The sequence below is a fragment of the Arachis ipaensis genome, chromosome B05 (assembly GCF_000816755.2).
Source record: "Arachis ipaensis cultivar K30076 chromosome B05, Araip1.1, whole genome shotgun sequence".
In the NCBI taxonomy this organism is placed as follows: Eukaryota; Viridiplantae; Streptophyta; class Magnoliopsida; order Fabales; family Fabaceae; genus Arachis; species Arachis ipaensis.
In genome coordinates this window covers 142,154,855-142,174,124 of record NC_029789.2, presented here as the reverse complement: position 1 = coordinate 142,174,124, position 19,270 = coordinate 142,154,855, and the positions used below count along the sequence as shown (strand labels likewise).

The 19,270-nt window shown below is 31.4% G+C and overlaps 2 protein-coding genes across 2 annotated transcripts; one reads left to right on the top strand and one right to left on the bottom strand.

Annotated features, from left to right (window-relative positions):
* Positions 7,986 to 15,167, top strand: LOC107641374 (golgin candidate 6). Its single transcript, XM_021124028.1, has 14 exons — positions 7,986 to 8,285; positions 8,483 to 8,532; positions 8,928 to 9,055; positions 9,133 to 9,185; positions 9,883 to 10,029; positions 10,164 to 10,237; positions 10,327 to 10,396; positions 10,660 to 10,713; positions 10,803 to 10,907; positions 11,344 to 11,456; positions 11,698 to 11,746; positions 11,902 to 11,967; positions 12,966 to 13,733; positions 14,267 to 15,167. The coding sequence occupies exons 1-14, from the start codon at positions 8,256 to 8,258 to the stop codon at positions 14,837 to 14,839; spliced, it is 2,280 nt and encodes a 759-aa protein (XP_020979687.1). The 5' UTR covers positions 7,986 to 8,255; the 3' UTR covers positions 14,840 to 15,167.
* Positions 15,424 to 19,005, bottom strand: LOC107644548 (putative glucose-6-phosphate 1-epimerase). Its single transcript, XM_016348432.2, has 9 exons — positions 18,786 to 19,005; positions 18,513 to 18,662; positions 18,056 to 18,130; positions 17,492 to 17,548; positions 17,236 to 17,390; positions 16,968 to 17,099; positions 16,753 to 16,855; positions 16,489 to 16,588; positions 15,424 to 15,907 (listed from the first exon to the last, which is right to left on the bottom strand). Exons 2-9 carry the CDS (start codon positions 18,588 to 18,590, stop codon positions 15,690 to 15,692), a joined length of 918 nt encoding a protein of 305 aa, XP_016203918.1. The 5' UTR covers positions 18,591 to 18,662; positions 18,786 to 19,005; the 3' UTR covers positions 15,424 to 15,689.

Here is a 19,270-nt window from a genome sequence, read left to right as displayed (position 1 = left end):
ATTTTCCATTTTTTCTTTTAACAGCTTTAATTCTTTTAAGTCATAATATGGTTTTCCAGGCATTTATAAATTTTTTAAATTTAATTCCAACTTGTTTATATTTATTCTTAATTCTATCTTTTTTATTATAAGATCATCAATTTCGATCTGAAGATTATTTAATTCTCTTTTATACTCCTCTATTTTACTTTTTAATTTTCTCGCTCTTTTCCTTTTTATTTTATTTTCTGGGTTTTCAATCTTTTTATGCTTCATTATTTATCTTAGAATTTCTGCAAACTCTATCATCGATTCATCAATATTTTCTAGAGATTCTATTAATTTTTCTAGCTCTTCAACTTCTCTTTTCAACTTGTTATGGATTACTTCTAGAGCTTCAAATGCTCTTTGATTTATTTCAGAAAACTGTAAATAATTCAAACGATTTTCTCTTTCAAAGAGCTCTTGTTTCGTATCTTGATAAGTTACATATATTTCTTCTTTATTTATTGTCATAATTTAGTATTTAGGGTTTCATTTAATTTTTCGACCTTTTTTGTTAATTCTTTTATTTCATAATTTTCTTCTTTAATTTTTAACTTAGATAAACTTAAAGGGCTATTAATTTTAGATTCTCTTATTTGAAAATTCGATGAAACCAATTTCCCTTATGGTTCTTTTAATAATAGAACTGGGTTTTTAATAGCTTTATATTTTAGTATTTCTGTTTTTACAATTTTCTGAAATAATTCATCGACATAAATTCTTTCTCTGTTTTTATATATTATACTATGATGGCTATTTGTTAGAGCATAATTTATTGCATATGTAATTGAAAATGGTTCATCATCTTGTTCCATTAGATTCTTTCTGTGAAATTTATAGGCCAAACTTATAGATCTTCCTAGATTTTCAGTTGATAAAGGTATAGCATATCCAAGATGGGCATTGAATTTAACATTTACGTTTGCCAAATTTCTATGAACAATTCCAATTATTTGATCTATTGGGTCATCAATAATTCTTTTGTCACAGATTTATAAACTTATTGGTGAATTAATTCCTTTCATATATGTAGATTTGATTAAGACTTGTATGGTACTAATATGAATCCATCCAATTTTAAATCTTTTTTGTTGATCCTTAATTTTCTCAATCTTTGTTTATTAAAATTTTCATTTGATTTGAGATTTAATTCTGTTTTTAGAACAGCCTGTTTTTCATTATCTAATAAAGCAGTTAATCTATAATAATTAGATTCTTCCGTTAATTCTAAACTTTCTAAATAATTCATAACTAAAAGACTAGGATGAAGATGTACCTTTTTGGAGAAAAACTTCCTTTATTTAGTATATTTTACATAAGGTGTTTTTATCTCCAGAGGGAAGATTGTAGATACTAACTCCAGAGGGGAGTTTAGAACTATTTTTTTCCTAAGGGAATTCTTTGTCAGACTACAGAATCGCCTCGGCAGCTTCCTCCTTGCTTTCCTAGCATATGAGTACTCTTAGCCTTCTGCTTTCTGTTTTCTGATGCCTTCTTCAATCGCCTAAGCAACCTATTTATAATAGTTGGGTCTGATGGACAATTCTCATCCTTACCCTTCGTATGACGTCATTGCTTACGTCATTGTTTGTTATCTTGCACCAGCTACATTATTGGTGCTTTATGACCTAAGCGCTTACGTCATTATACAATAATGTTGAGGGATGCTTCAGATGCACTGTCCTCTTCTTTGATCATGTGGGCTTCAGATGTATTGTCCTCTTCTTTTACCATGTGGGTTGATTCCGTTTCATTATTGCTTTCTTCAGATATTTCTGAGGCACATAGCTGGCACTTGTGGTCTTCTCTATCTTTTATCAAATAGCAGAGATTCCTCTTTATCCCTTCAGGGAGCTTTTCTAAAAGTCCAGATAAGTTGTAAAATGCTGATTCAAATTCCACCAAGAGTCTCATCTCTCTTTCTTCAATTTTATTTCTTTTGCTGGACACGAGTAGAGTATTTCTACTTTTATAATTAATCATTGTGTGAGATTCCTTTGTTATTTTTTGAGTTTTTTCAAAGACCCTTGCTAATGTGCTGGCTAGTCTTCCTTCATGATTGTAAATTGTTAAATCTTGAATTTGATCAATTGGTTGAAAATTTCCTGGGAAGACGGACATGAATATTACTTGGTGTGCTGGAACCAAGCATTCTTCTTCTTCATTAAAAATAGGTTGACTGTTTGTAAATTTTAGGGATACATCCCTTGGATTTACATTGTCAATCATATTTTTAAATCTCTTTACTGCATCAACGAATCCTGCAGAAAACTCACTAATAATTTTTAGATCATTAAAAATGAAAATTGTATCAATTAATCCATACTGGAAAAACTGATAAGTGTCAGATGGAGAAGCATCTGGAAAGATAACCAGCTTTGTTAGCTGTTCTTTGGCAATAAGATAATATCCCAAAATTGCCCTTTTTTCTTTAGTCCAATTCAGGACTATATTAAGGATTTCTCTGAGATTTGATCTACAGACCCTTTTCTTTTCCTTGATTTCAGCCCTTGTAGGAATGTTTCTTATTATTCCTGTTCTTTGGGTTTGAATTGGAGCTTTATCTGCTCTTTTTAGGGTTTGCTCTGGATGAAGAGCTTCATATTCCCTGAAGGATTCCTTTGCCTCTTCCAGTGTTAAAAATCCTCCTTTATGAATTATCCTTGATTGATGTGTGAATGGTGCTGCTTTTTCCCAGGCATCATATACTCCTTTCATGGGGCCATTATAAATTACATAATATTTTTTATCTTGGGTAGATTTTTTAATAATTTCAGCAATTGTTTTATTTTCTGAAATTTTTTCTTCACCTGATTTGTCAACCATGCTTAGCTGGCTAAACTCTGATGGTTTTGCTTGTTGTGTTGATTTCATTGCTTCAATAGCCTTCTTGAGGGATTGGATTTGTGTCCTTATTTGCTGACAATGCTTGCATTTTTCGAGTTCTTGCTCATATTTTTGAATTTCTTGATCTAATGCGTTGTAGACGAATTCCATTCTCTTGTTAATGTATCTGCAATAACATTTTTGTCACCCTTAATATATTCAATCTTTATTGGATATTGTAACAAAAATAATTGCCATCTTACCAATCGTCCATGATTATAATTAACTTTTAAATTATATCGTATGAAACCTGTTAAGTAACTTGAATCTGTCCTTAATGTAAATTCTCTGGGTAGTAAATTAATTTTCTATTTCTTAAGAGATTTAATTGCTACTAGAGTTTCCTTTTCATGAGTAGTATATCTCTGTTCTGTTGGAGTAAAAGTCCCTGAAATATACCTGCAAAGTAATTCTTTTGGGAAATATTTAGAATCTAGTGATTCTTTTTCTTGTTCCAAACCTTTTATAGCTTTCTTAACTTTTAGACATTCTGACCAGGTTATGTCTGAAGTATCTGTTTCCACTATTAAGTAGTCGTTTTCTTCTGGAATATAAGGTTCTGAAAGTTTTTCATATAATTCTTTAACTCTTTGAATTTGCATACTATCTTTTTCTTCCCATTTCCATTATTTTTTAGTACTTATTTTTAGAAATAAGCTTTTAGTGTATTCTGTTATATTCTTTAAAAATCCTTGGTCAGAAATATAATTTATACACCCTAAAAATCTTTGTAATTGTTTTCTATATTCTATTTTATTAGGAAATAAATTTACTTTTTCTAAAATATTTGGTTGAAGTTTTAACTTTCCTTGAGTAGATAGAATTAATCCAATAAACTCTCTTTCTTGTTTTGCTATTCTTGCTTTCTTTTTGTTAAGAACTAATCTTTTTTCTTTACATCTTTCTAAAACTATTAATAATTTTTGAAGATGATCTTCTTTATCCTGTTTTGTAAAAATTAGTATATCATCAATGTAAACTAAAACAAATTCATTTAACTCTTTTAGATTTTCTTCCATAAATCTTTGATAAATACCTGAGGCTTGTTTTAATCCGAATGGTAATACATTCCATTCATAGAGCAACACACTTGTTGATTCTTTTGTTGGGCAAGTAAAAGCAGTTAATTTCTTTGTTTCTTCGTCTAAACGAAGTTGCCAATATCCTGATTTTGCATCAAGAGATGAAAACCAAGTTGCTCCTTTGATTTTCTCTAAAATAGAATCTTTTCTTGGAAGTTTATGAGCATCACCAATAGTTGCTTCATTCATCTTCTTATAATTAATTACCATTCTTCGTTTTCCCCTTTTAATTTCATTATTGTTTTCGACATAAAAGGCTGGAGCCGCATGAGGACTTTTACTTAATCTTATAATTCATTTTTCCAAAAGATCTTTACATTCTAATGAGAACTCTTCTCTATCTCTTGCGGAATAAGGAATTTTATTTGGAACATTTATCTCTTTTGTAGGATCTTTTAATTGAATGCTTACTAATTCTTTATTTGTATTTTTAATATCTAAAGGATTTTCAGCATAAATTTTATCCAAAAGTTCTTCTATCTTTATTTCAAGATTATTTTTTGGAATATTTATCTGAAAGTATAAATTTAAATAACATATTTCTAATATAGAAAATATTTTAAATTTTAAGATTTTATCTATAGTAGTAGTTGGTATTTATATACGTTTTGATTTTTGATTTATTGAAGAATCGTGTGGAGCTTTTAAAACTATATATGTTAATTCTTGAATGAATGGATGATATAGCTTTAAAAAGTTATTTCCTATGATAAAATCCATTCCAGAATCTAACATATATATAGATGGAACAATGAACCTATAATTTTGAATAAATATTTCAGCCATCTCTGCTTTTTGGTCAATTTTATGTATTGATTTGTCAGCTATTCTAACTCTTAATGGTTTCTTTAATTTTTTCCAATCAAGTTTTATATTTGTACTAGAAAAGCATTGTGTTGCTCCAATATCTATGAAAGCATTTATAAACTTTTCTGTTATTTTTATAGTAATAAATGTGGCATTATTACTCAGTCTTTGAGTCTGTTTCTGAGACATATTCAAAAATATAGTCTAAGTTATCATCAGATTCTTCTAATGGTTCCATGAAACAAGATTTAGCAATTTCTATTTGTTTGGTAAGATCCTTTTTATCCTTCTTTTTTGGACATTCATTTGCATAGTGTCCTTCTTCTTAGCAATACCAACACTTACAATTTTTTTTTTTATTTGGGCAATAGTCATTTTTTTGTCTTTTGTTTTTATTGTTATTTCTTTTTCTAAAATACCTCTTTTTTTCTCCGGTTTGGATAGTATTTTCTTTTTCTAAATTGATATTTTCTTTTTCTTTGAAAATTTTTATTAAGACCATATTTTTGGGGTATCTCTTCATTATCCTGACAACAAATTCTAATTATATTTGCAAATCTTTTTTGAGTCGCTTCTTGCATACAGCGTTCTTTTATTTCCTCTCTTATTGCAGAGGTTGCTCCACCAAAATTATTTTCAATTGTCCCTCTATTTATTTCTCTTATAAATCTTCCCATTATAAATTCATTAGGAGGATATGGAAGTTTTGTTATATACATACTAAGATGATGCTCTTTATCTTCTTCTTTTAATTTATAATAATGTATTCTATATTCACATATATAAGACTCCACATTACATAAATCATATATCTGAATATTAGCTAAATGATTTTTTGCTTCTTAATATTCTTTATTATAAACTTCTTGTCTATAATCTATAATATTTTTTCCAAAAAATTCTTTATATAGAATCATCATTATATGTAATATCTTATCATAAGCTGTTGTTTTTGTTGCTAATTCTTCTATTATTTGGTTTTCTATTGATGCCATATAATCTCTTACGGTTCCTTTAGTATGAAACCCTATGTAATTCCAAATATCTCTTCCAGACAATTCACTAAGTTTTGGATTAGTAAAGGCTTCTAATAAGAACGAATTCAACCAGTTTTCGAAAAATTCTTTTTCATTCTTTTTACAGTCTAAATCGAGCATTCTTTCTCCTTCCATTTCCTGGATTTTAGGAACGTATTTTGATGGTATTTTTGTATATTTTGAATCTTTATTTATAAACCCTTTTTTAAAAGCATAATTATCAAAACCTGTTTCCCATTTAAATTGAGATTGATTATCCTTAGATGTTCCAGCTTCATTTTTTACTTGTATTGGAATTGTTGGTTCTTCGTCACTTGAATAATCTAGGATGTGTTCTTCATTTTCTATATTTTCAGAATTTACTAATTCTTCTTCTATTTAAAATCCCTGTTCCATAATATTATTTTCTTGAACAATTTTTAATTGTTTAAAAAGCATTGTAACTTCTTCTAATTTTTCTTCAATATTTATAATTTCAGTGGTGGTTTTACTTTTAATTCTATTATGTTAATTATATTTTGAAGTTTTTCTTCTTTGGGATTCTCTTTTTCCTTATTTCTTTGAAATTTTATGATTTTAAATGAAAAATGTGGCTTTAGAATGTATGATTTAGATTTTACCATGTAAATATCTTTACCATAAAGTTATTTTTGGGATCTTTATTTAAGTGGTGCTTATATATAAATGCATGATGTCTGTTTTATTGCTAAGATATTAATAAAGAATTATGAATATGCCTATCATTAAAAACCAGTTTCACCGCTATTAAGGAGAAAGTTGTTAGTACAAAAAGGTGATAAGTATTCAAAGTAATAGAATTTAAAAATATTTAAAGAAAAAATATCGTATTTTGTATCTAACATCTATGTTCAAATTGTTTAGCAAGACACTAAATATATATTTTGTATGTTAGACGGCAAACATAAACTCTATTAAAAATTTATCACTGACTATTACGTTATTATAAATAGAAAGTAAAAATTGTCGATGAGTAATAATTTAAATAATATAGTCTCTTCATATTCAATTAAGAAGTTTTTTTTTGGTGATTGAACATAACACAAAGAAAAAACACCTAAAAGAAAGAGTAGCACTCCTCTCTAATAATAATGTCTAAATTATTAGGGGGTTATAACCACTCTAGGTACACCAGCTTGTTTAAAGCAGCAGTCTTAGCTATTAAATCAGCCGCTCTGTTTGCTGTACGCTGGATGAGCACTAAAGTAGCTGTCCAATTGCGCTGAAGCATCTCTTTGATTTTGCCAAACAGATCAGAGTCATTCGTAATCATGCTGGTTGTGCCTCGCGAAACAAGAAGAAATGCATCAAGATTATCAGTTTCACATATGACCTCTTTACACTCGCAATCCCAAGCCATAACAAGCCCTCTCCAAATAGCATGAAACTCACAAGAGAGAACACTAGAAAGAGGTATACTGGCAGAACAACCTTTCATCCAAATTCCCATGCTGTCTCTAATAATACATCCAAAGCCCGCTAATTGCCCATTTTCAAAAACGCTTGCATCGCAGTTCACTTTACAGGCATTCATTGGAGGTGGTTCCCAGTTATATTGCAAAGAGGAAGGAATAATATGTTTTTGGTTGGTAACAACCTTAGAGAAATCGCGAGCAGCATGTTGAACTAAGTGAATAATTTTTTCCTTACTCCATGAATCATTTTGATGGAAGAAGTTGCGGGTTGGAGTCTCCTATCTTTGCTAAAAAAAAATAAAAATTAGAAAGCAGAAATTAAATTCCGAAATTTACTTAAGCCGACTGATCATTTGATCATCGGTGATTCAAACACTATATGACGACACAACAATTTTTTTGGTAAATGATCACATTAATAACGCAATGAAACCCGTGCTTGTTTGGTCAGTTACTTCTTTAACTGGTATTTTCGTGTTTTCTCCAACGAATTTATTTTTTCTTATCCATTTATCACAAAAATTTCAGGTGAGCCCATTAGGTTGATTCTGCCTTTTTTTAGAACCTGGATCTTCCTACCAGCCCAATGTAGTAGATATGAAATGGGCTTTTGCAACTACCAAAAATGAGGATATGGGCTTTTTGGTGTTTCAGTTAGGCCCATTGTACATTCATAAATCATAATGGTTGAGGTGACAGACATGCAAATCTGCGAAAACAAGTGAGGCATTAACACACTCAAACTCCAAGCTGTTGCTGCTTATGGTCAAAACCAAAACAAAAAATAAAAATTTTATTAAAATTAAAATAAATAAAAAACAGGAGCGAGCGTCATTGTGTCAAAGGAAGCTCTCGATTTTCCTACGATCGGTACCTTTCTTTCATGCACCGATCATTCTCATTACAAAATCCAATTCTTCTAGGGTTCTGATAAATCCTCAATCATCATTGTGTATTGAATTAGTTTCTGGTGAACTCTGTGATCCATGAAGATGGATTTAAGGTCCGGTTACAAGGTAATACTTCAGCTCAATTTCAATTTTTTGTTTGTATTTTTGTAACAAAATAAAAAGAAAGAAGAAAAAAATATAGTTTTTGAGAAGTTATATCTGTGCATTTTTTTTAATAGTGGGTTAGCTCTGAGTTTATGGTGAATTTGTGCTTGTTTAGAAATTAATTAGTTGTTTAATTCGATTAATTTGAATTGCTGCAGGGGGTTGTTGGGCTTGTTTTCGGCAACGAGAGTTCTTCAGATGCAGATAGGTAAACTAGTTCTTAAATGTTATTGCAATTGGAAGTTTTCTTCAAGTGTAGTCAGTTCCTACCTTTTTCTTTTTTCTGATTGCATATGCTATAAACTTATAAAGTAATGGGTCCTCAAGAATGTTCGATGTTCTTGCTTTGCTATACGAATGTTGTTTAAGCGCATTGTGGATTGGTCATTTGACTGAATGTTAAGTGAGAAATTCACTCTGCTTAACTAGTTTTCTTTAAATCTTTTGTGTTGTATTTAGTTTCCCTTTACTCTATTTCATCGTTTTCAATTATCCAGATACTACTTATTTATTTATTTTTATTTTGAATAATCTGTTGCTTAATCTTACTACATTAATGAGTTCCTAATACTTAATGCTACGTGCTTGGTATTTATCTTGTAGCTATGTTGAGCGGTTGCTTGACCGGATAAGCAATGGTAAACTAGCAGATGATAGAAGAAATGCTATTATTGAGCTTCAGGCTGTTGTCTCCGAAAATCAGGCTTCCCAGTTAGCATTTGGCGCCATGGGTATACTTAAACGAATTGTTTTGTTCTGTTTTCCTTTTATTTATTTTTTTATTTTGATGATTAATGCTTCTTTGCAGGCTTTCCTGTAAAGCTTAGCGTCTTAAAGGAAGAGCATGAAGATGTTGAAATGGTGACAAACTTTTCTTCCTTATCTTTGTATTGCTCAAAGCCTGGGCCCTGATCCTCAAGTTCACCATTAGTTATTAGACAAAATAAGGGAAATAAGAAATAAAAAAACTAGAATGTGAAATTTCTGAGCTTGTTTTTCGACTGCTTAATATGAGATTCATAGTCCAGTTCACCATGCTAAATCTAGAACTCAATACCATCTTCTCTCTAGGACTACGCAATATGCTGAATCAGTATAATGGTCATATTTTACATTCTGTCATCCCTAAAGCAATTTCCCAATTTTGGCTTTGAGCTTATCCAGTGAACTTATTTACTTTTTCCTTTGGGGAATGATAAACTTTCCTCAGTATATTTCCCCCGTTTTATATTTGAGATACTGATGCATTACTCAACTTACTTCACCGTGTCATATGTTGCTTTTGTTAATCTCGTTTAATGATGTGTATAGCCTCATAGGGCATAGGCTTTGTTATATGTTATTGTGTTTGTTTATGATTATTGAGTGAGAATTCATTGCTGCATTTCTTTATTTCTCTTTCAACCCTTCTATGGTTGTGTTTCTTTTTTTTCTTTTTTTTTCTAGTTTTTTTTCCCCCTCTCGGATGTGAATTCCCTCTCATGTATTTCTACCATTTGCTTCTAGTATCAAGTCCGAATAGTTTATTAGTTAAGATTACATCGAATTGTCCATGAAGGTTCGTGGTGCCCTGGAAACTCTAGTAAGTGCACTGACTCCCATTAATCATGGAAAAGGGTCAAGTAATGAAGTTCAGCCAGCCTTGATGAACACTGATTTACTTTCTAGAGAAGCAGACAGTATCTCTCTCCTTCTAAGTCTGTTGGTAAGAATTTCCTTCTAATCATAGGATGCATTTTCAATTATGTCGCAAGAATTTTGCTTGACTTCTAGGCTTATATTGCATATAGATAATCATTATATCGTTTTCGTCATTTTTCCTTTGGGGTACTTTGACAGGAAGAAGATGATTTCTATGTGCGGTACTATACTTTGCAACTGCTGACTGCCCTTCTCACTAATTCTCCACAGAGGTATTAGTATCATAGATTCTATTTGGATTAGTTCCTGAAATTGTTAAATCATTTTTCTCAGTAAAGACACTTGCTGGATTCCTCTTCAGGTTGCAGGAAGCTATATTGACCATCCCTCGTGGAATAACACGGCTAATGGATATGCTCATGGATCGCGAGGTACAAGACTTGAAAGCTCCGCAGTCTTCTCAGTAACTTTTTCAAACTTAATTGTTGTATTTTCTCATATGGCTACACAATATATACTTGTTTAACCCTTCGTATTTATGTTGGCTGGTAAAATTTCAATAACTATGTTGGTGATAATCTGGTACTCTGTAAAAGTATTTACCTATGGAAATTGGAATATTCTAATATGGGTTGCCTATTGATCCTCATTTTGAAAGAAAGCTTGAAATATAATAATGAAAGTTTACCTCCAGGTAATAAGGAACGAGGCCTTATTGCTTCTTACTCACTTGACGCGTGAAGCTGAGGTAAACTTTTTGTTCTACTAGTATTTTTTATATTTATTGTGTTGGATGATAGAGTGTTTGTCTTATTTAAATTTATTTAATGATTATAGGAGATTCAAAAGATTGTCGTCTTTGAAGGTGCATTTGAGAAGATTTTCAGTATCATAAGAGAGGAGGGAAATTCAGATGGTGGAGTTGTTGTACAGGTGATATATTAATACTGTCAGAAAGTTAAGTAAATTTGTTTTATGTGCTTCATGATGAAGCATACTAACCCATGGTTATGGTCTCTACTTGGAGCTTCCAAATTTAGATTTCCTCAAGTCTTTGTGCATACAAATATTTTTCTTTTGGGATAGATAATAGGAGTTTAGTTAAATGAGTCTTGCAGAGAGCTTACCTGTTTTGTTTTCTAATTATGATGAGCTAGTTTTGTTTACGAGTCAATATTATTATTATTATTATTATTATTATTATTATTATTTGGATAAAAATTTATAAAACAATATGTTCCCAAGCTATTTTAAGACATTATGTCTTTCCATTACCAATTCCTTCAGATTTGTATAATTTATCACCTTTTGTTTATGCCAAGTGTTGAAAAGTGCTTTTTGTGATTTTTGGTCAAGTGAACTTCATTGGACTTTGAAGAGCTTATATAAAAACTCCGATGGGCAATCAATGCTGGCTTCTACTCTAATTCCACAGCCATATTCCATGAGTCATGCAACCCTTGAAGAAGATATCAATATGTCTTTTGGAAGGTTTGCTTTGTTGTTGATGCTTTAGGACCGCACTTAGTTTGTTTTTGGATTAACTTATGTTGAAAATTGCTTATAATCATTTTATCAAAATCTTACAGATAGATTCATTATATTTTGTAGATATGAAAACTAAATTTGTTTGATATAACAAAGCCTTGTTCATTTATAAATCCAGAATAGTCACAATTTGTTTGTATGCTTCTCTCAATCAGTTTAATACTGTTAATTGTTTCCATTTCAGCATGCTATTACATGGTCTCACTTTGGGTGAAAACAGTGGTGATCTTGAGGTATGTAATATTAATATTAGAAAATGATGATATTGGGTGGCAATTCAGTGAACTATAGTTTTTGGTTTTGATCTTGTACAATGGAAATTGATTTTCTTGATTTTTTTTACTTTCTGAGCAAAAACCATATGGATAACATTGTGTCAATAATGTAGATTTGTTGCAGAGCTGCAAGTGTTCTATCTCATATATTGAAGGACAATCTCCCTTGCAAGGAAAGGGTATGCAATAATTCCCTATCTCATTGTATGCTTAGCTTTATTCTAGTACTAATTGTGGTCGAGGTATGATCAGAGTCCATGTTCTCTATAAATGCTTTATTTTTAGCTCAATGACCAAAGATTTTATCATAACCAATGGTCTTGAGTCGAAATCTTGGAAGAAGAAATTTTATTTATTTATTTATTTATTATTTAAGAGAAAGGCCTCCGAGACCAAATCAAGTACCCCAATTCTCTTTATATATAGGTGTAGAAGATAACTGGATTGGTCAACTGGAAAATTAATTATACTAATAAACCAAAAGATGTATGATTTTTGAATAATCCCCTAATTGATTCCTAGTGATTTTGTATCGGACAAATTAGTCCCTTGTAAAAAAATTTGATAAATTGGTGCCGGATTTTTTAGAATATTAGCCAAATTAGTCCTTGATAAAATAATAGGACAAATTAGTCCCGAATAATTTTAAAAATAGACAAAGTCATCCTTAATTTTTCTAATTTGGGAATTAAATTGTCTGAACTTTTAAAAGACAAGGGACTAATTTGTCTATTTATTTTGTTAGGGACTAGCTAATTTGTCTATTTATTTTGTTAGGGACTAATTTGTCTAATATTAAAAAAAATCAGGGATCAATTTCTCGAATTCTTTTGTTAGGAACTAATTTATCCAATACAAAAATTGTTAGGGACCAATTTGGGTATTACTTGTAAATTTTTTTGTTTGTTATGCACGCCCTAACTTATAAAAAAGTGAGAAGTTAAAATAGTTTATTATATTACCATAGAGCTAATCATGCTGCTGCCACTAATATATCCTCTTTTATTTATTTAAGTCTTTGTCTTTTGTCTCTCTCTTTGCAGCTTCTCCTTCTAGTAGTTGAATAGAAGTTGCTGCTTATACACCTATTTCTGCTGTACCTTTTTTGGTTGTTAGATTATCCATAAAAACAGAAACTTTGGTTGTGTTTAGAGAAATCTTATGAGAAAAGTTGCAGGTTTTACGAATTGAAATAGAGCCACCCATGCAATCTTTAGGAGCTCCAGAGCCACTACTGCATCGAATGGTGAAATATTCTGCCCTTGCTTCTTCCATGAAAGGCAAAGATGGAAAGTCTAGTACATCAGAAAACTCTTATACAGAAGTCATTATCTTGAAATTACTGATTACCTGGCTAGCAGACTGTCCAAGTGCAGTACAGTGCTTCCTAGATGCTCGCCCCCACCTAACTTATCTTCTTGAGCTCGTATCAAATTTGTCAGAAACAGTGTGTATAAGGGGATTTGCAACAGTGGTCTTGGGTGAATGTGTTATCTATAATAAATCCACTGATAACGGAAAAGATGCATATGCCATTGTTGATGCAATAAGTCAGAAAGTTGGGCTCAGTTCATACTTCCTAAAATTTGACGAGATGAAGAAGAGCTTTGCTTTTGCCAGTGTGGAATCATCTATGACCCGTAAATCATTCGCTAGATCTTCAGCAGCCAGCATGGCAGATATTGAAGATGTAGATGAAAATGATTTGTCTGAAAAGAAATCTCCTGATCATCCAATTCTTTCTTCTGTCTTGGATTCTTACTTTGTGAATTTTGTCAAAAAACTGGAGGCAGATATTAGAGAGCAGATTGTGGATGTTTATAGCCAACCAAAAATCAAGGTGGCGGTAGTTCCAGCAGAATTAGAGCAGAAAAGTGGGGAAAGTGACGGCGAGTATGTAAAGAGGCTGAAAACTTTTGTTGAGAAGCAGTGCTCTGAGATACAGGTATTGTTTGTACTTATCTTTTCCTTCTATAATATCCTTAAAGTCCCGAGTTTGTTCCTTGTGTGCTAAAATCAACCGTCAAATGTAAGATAATTTTACTTGTGTGATTCTAACTGGCATTACCATTTTTCTTAAAGTGAGACTAGTGTTGGTTTAATGTTATGCATCTGATAAGATTATTTTGCAAAGTCTTTGCTAGGATGCGCTACGGTCAACTACATTACTACATGTTTAACAAGTTGTTAACTGAGATTGTTTCTGATGGTTTCGTCTCTGTAAATCCCTAATGATAAGAAATTAATACTGCAGGCTCAGAATCTTAATGTATCACTTAGTTGGATACTTGGATGAGGATTTAATGGTGGACTATTTTATTACGTGAATTTGATAGAGGGCATTACAAGAATAGGAAATACATAAACTATAGTTGCCAGTGTGGTCCAACAAACATCAATGTGAAATTCATCATTTGACTATTCTTAATATGTATCTGATGTTGTGGTTCTTTGTATGATCATTGATCATTATTCCAGGATCTCCTTGTTCGAAATGCCACTTTGGCTGAGGATCTGGCTAAGACTAGTGGAGGTAGCAGAAGTTTAGAGTCTGACCAAAGAGTAAGTGGGGCCTCAGAAAGAGTCCAAATGGAGAAACTCCGGAGAGAACTCCAAGAAGCATCTCAAAGGTTGGTGAACCTTCAGGCAGAAAAGGCTAAAGTTGAATCAGAGGCAGAAATGTACCGGAATTTAGCCGGAAAGACAGAAGCTGATCTAAGGAGTCTATCCGACGCCTACAATAGTCTTGAGCAATCCAACATTCAAATGGAGAATGAGTTGAAAGCACTTAGGAAAGGAGGGCCCTCAACATTCCCAGATGTGGAAGCAATAAAAGCCGAAGCAAGGGAAGAAGCTCAGAAGGAGAGTGAGGGAGAGCTGAATGATCTGCTTGTATGCCTTGGCCAAGAACAAAGCAAGGTGGAAAGACTTACTGCTAGATTGCTCGAGTTGGGGGAGGATGTTGATAAACTACTTGAAGGCATTGGCGACGAGGCAGGGGCCGGTGAAGAAGACGAAGATGATGATGATGATGATGATGATGCCGAATAATATATTTCAACTACGCCCTGCTAGCTTCGTGTTACACATTTCATGTTGAATTGTACAGTCTAACACAATTTGTTGAGAATGGAGCAGAAGATATATTCCATGGTTGAATCTGTTATGATTTCTTCAGGACCCTGTTTCTTGCTGGTGTTTTTGCAATATCATTCTCTTTATTTCTCCCTTTTTAGTATTGGCGAATCAAATTTGGAGAAATAATTTAAAGTTCAGTATTTGTATTCTGTTGATATTTTAGATGAGGACTCTCTTGTTATTGTATATCTATGAAAATTATGTTATTTATTATTTAGTCGTTTCTCCAGCCTTTCTTTTTCATATGGTTCAGAATGAAAAAACTTGTTAATACTTTTCCCTTTTTCCCTTTTGGGGGTTCTACTTTATTATGCAAAGAACTCCTTGTTTCTGTTTGATTTATCATTACTTGTTATGAGATTACTGTGTGTCATGATACAACTTCTTCCAAAAACTTAAGCCAATAGGAAGAGATAACATATGATTATATCTCTGACATTGTGATATTATGAGAAATAAATTCTTATAGATTGAATCAAAACAAGAAAAGATTCAAGTTCACAAATTGAATACAAAACTGACATAACAAAAATGGATAGTACTCTTAACAATTGTCAATGACATCTCTCAGTTATTACACAGTAGAACTGAATAATTATAATTAATAATGTTTAATGATGCTGATAAAACTCAGGCTCATTATTTGTTGTGGCCTCAGCATGATATAATGATATTCATGCACTTTCTAATTTATGTACACCTAATTAGGATCCTAGAGACCATGTAAATAAAAATGAGCATTTTGACTTGCATTAAAACTAGATCAGTGAAGGCCATAAAGAACCTTAAGAGGGTCTAATTGTCCACTGCAGTAGCTAGATGAAACAGTAGAGATCTCTTGATACCCTTTCCACTCTTCAGAAGGCTTCAAGACAATAGGGTTCTCAATGGCTGCAGAGTTCATACATATCATGAACTTGTAATCATCAACTCCTAAATCAGGTAGAGTCTTGCCTTTTCTGTCCCATGGATTCCATACAACTGCACCAATATAAGTATATATAACAAGGTGTTAAGTGAGCCATAACAAGATAATATGCACCAATTGATATTGTCAAATAGTTTTACACTGTCATATCGGTTCTTGTAATATGAAATTGGGTAAAGTATATTTTTTGTCTTTGAAATTTGTCAAATATTTCAAAAATACTTTCAAATTTTATTTTGTTTCAATTTGCATCAAACATATCCATGACAGCTAAATTTTCAAAAAATTTAGGACTAATCTAGTAATAATGCATGCAACTATCTCTAATTTACTTGTGTTGATGGTTGGTTCTTGTAAAATTGTTGCTGAATTGGTCCTAAGTTTTTTGAAAAATTAGCCGTCAAGGGTATATTTGATACAGATAAAAAACTTTTGGAATAAAATTGAAACAAAATAAAACTTAGGAGTATTTTTAAAACTTTTAGTAAACTTTAAGAACAAAAATATACTTTACCCTAAGAAATTTTACACAGATGGTGCATACAGATTAAATCCGTATTTAAAAATTTAAGATGACAAGTAATAAGTAGTTAAATGATGTAGAAATTTGTATGAACTTTTAACTATCAACAACCTGCATCAGGCATTGCATTCTTCTGAAGTACAAAAGTTCTCTTCTTCTCATGGTCTATGATTGCAATTTTTGAAGGGCTGCGCAAGTACACCCTGTCAATCTACAAGGTAACACAATTATTAGAAATTTATGAAATTCAAATCAATTAATTAAAAAAAAAAAAAAGAGATGTCTTTCTATACAAAAAATTTATGCTTATGATGTGAGTTGTAACCTCAAACCAATTGAATGAAAATATCAAAATTCAATTTAATATATTCATACCTCTCCATCAAATGTAATTGCATCTGCTTGTTCTGTGAACCTTGATCTGTTCATCAGATTGTCAAAGTAATCAAGTGTCTCCAATCCCTCAATTCTCACTTCACTGCAAAATTGCACCATTCATTTAACTTTTCTTAGTCACTTAATTAAGAAACATGTTACAAACTAATCAATTTGATTCATAGCAACAATCATTTCTATAAACTTTTGCATACCTGATATCTGATACTGATAAATAGTTGCATAGTGCAAATGTGAATGAGAATGCTTTGTTATCAGTGTTTCTGACTCTTGGGATCAGAATCAACTTTCCAGGACTGATACAGATGCGAAGCCGGAACTCAAAACTGCGAAAAATTTACATGTAAGCAGTCTATTTCGGCAAGCAATTCGCTACTTTTGTGATTAATTGACAAGTATTTTTTTTTAAGAGATAATTCAGTACTATGCTGTATGCAGAATTTGGATTGAATCAATGATTACCTGCGAGGCGTCTTCAAGTCAACTCCGGTTGACTTGAGTATCAAGTCAACTGATGATTGATTGTCTGATGGTGGTAAAGGTGAAGGGTCTCTATCCAATGACCACATTCTGTTTCTTGTGAATCCATATTGTTCAAGTGAACCAAGATCACCAAACTGAAAATTCGAAAACTTTAGGACTTAAAGAAGCAACTATAAAAGAAGTTAAGATTATGTTTCAAGTTTTGTATGATGAAAAAAGTGTTAAATAAACTAACCCTTAGAAAGCATGATGATATGCCTCCTCTGATTGCTTTAGGCTGTTTCCAATTTCCCTGATTAGTAGAAATAAATCCCCATAAATTACATTAAGTATGTTTATAAATTTCTCCTATTGAATGGAAAAACAAAAATTCAAACAAGCACATGGAACTTTCGAACCCTCATTTAAGAGAGTTGATCTTGGATTTGAGAAAGAACTTGAGTTTAACTTCAAGTACTAATTAATGATTGAATTTAATTTTGATGCATTGTCAGTAGAATTAACGTCACATCAATAAAAATAACTACCTTTCACACTGACTGCGTAAATAGTTATCCAAAAGAATGGATCTGATTACACGACTGTGTAAAACGCTTTACACGATCAGTACATCAAAATTAAACTCTTAATAATTATGTATTTTCAATGGAAAAATTAATGTTTATTGTTGTTAAGATTGCTGTAATGCATTGGATTTCAAAAGTGGAAAGAATCTTATTCTCAGACACACACCACTATGGTTGTTAGTAAAAGAAAGTAGGAGAATTTATTTATTTATTTATTTATTTTTCTTCTTTACCTTGCTGCTCATAAAAAGTAGCTCTTCCTTCCTTTCATTCTTCCAAGAAACAACTTGTCCTCCGTACAGAAGCACCTGAAAAACACATCAATTCACAACAATTGGTTTCTGCTGAAATTTGAAGTTGAAGCTTCTAACATCAGATCAATTTTGTTAAATCCATGGTAGCATCTTCAGAAAACAGAATAAGGAATAATAAAAAAGTAAAAAAAAAAACAATTGTTTGGATACAAAAATTCTAAAAATGATTATTAATTAAGTTCACACTTCCAAAGTATCAAAAAACTATTTCCAACTTAAAAACTTCTATATCTTATTTCAGAATTTGATAATAAAAATTGTTCCTAGAAAACTCATACAAGAGAATGTATTCAGGATTCATTTCAATATGCAGTTTACATATTTTATGATTAAATCATGAATAAGAAAACAGAAAAAGAAGAAGAAGAAAAACAACCTCAGCTGAAGAACCTTTAGGTTCAGTTAAAATAATTCTTGGCAATCCATGTTTGTCATGATATATGTTAAACGGCATCGAAGATGATGATGTTGGATGCAACAACCTTGTTCTTATTCTACTCTTCACTCTCGCTATGCTCCAATCCAGCTTCAACAAACCAAAACCATAAACATATATATATCAGAGAAACAGAAACACATGTTTATAGCTTTATACATACACATATATATATGTTACATGAAACTAGCGTAAGGTTGAACCAAGGTTTACCCTTTTGGCAACTCAAAAGGACCCTTTTAAAATTAATAAAAAAGAAACAATTTTGCTGCTGAATTCTTTGAAAAGAAAATAATGGGGTGGCTGTGTTTTAGTCAAAGACTAAGCTTGAATTGAAGTGTTCATGTCTTTGGTGCTCTAAGAGGGTGTTCAACAATGCAAGTTCATGTTGGAAAATGTGTATGGTATATATAAAGCATGTCATGGATATTAAAAAGAAAAAAGAAAATTGTGAATGGAAAAAGGGAGACCATGGTTAACGTTAGATTTGGACAATAATGCCCTACATTTATCAACCATAATTTTCATATATGATTTTTTTTTTCTTTCGGTGTCAAAATCACATGTATGGTTTATTTTTTCTTGCATGTATTTTTTTTGGTTATTTTATCGAAAATATTCCTTCTTTTTATCTTCAAGAAGCTTAATATATATTTTTTATTAAAAATATAATTATTTATATATTTTTTTATTTGTCT

Excerpts from the sequence above, each read along its gene's own strand:
- LOC107641374 (XM_021124028.1), top strand. The coding sequence starts at position 8,256 with ATGAAGATGGATTTAAGGTCCGGTTACAAG. Across the intron at positions 10,397-10,659 it reads ATATGCTCATGGATCGCGAG|GTAATAAGGAACGAGGCCTT; the intron begins GTACAAGACTTG and ends GTTTACCTCCAG. Across the intron at positions 10,908-11,343 it reads TTGTTGTACAGGTGATATAT|AGCTTATATAAAAACTCCGA; the intron begins TAATACTGTCAG and ends TGGACTTTGAAG.
- LOC107644548 (XM_016348432.2), bottom strand. The coding sequence starts at position 18,590 with ATGCCGTTTAACATATATCATGACAAACATGGATTGCCAAGAATTATT. Across the intron at positions 17,100-17,235 it reads GACTTGAAGACGCCTCGCAG|TTTTGAGTTCCGGCTTCGCA; the intron begins GTAATCATTGAT and ends AATTTTTCGCAG. Across the intron at positions 15,908-16,488 it reads GAATGCAATGCCTGATGCAG|TTGTATGGAATCCATGGGAC; the intron begins GTTGTTGATAGT and ends ATATTGGTGCAG.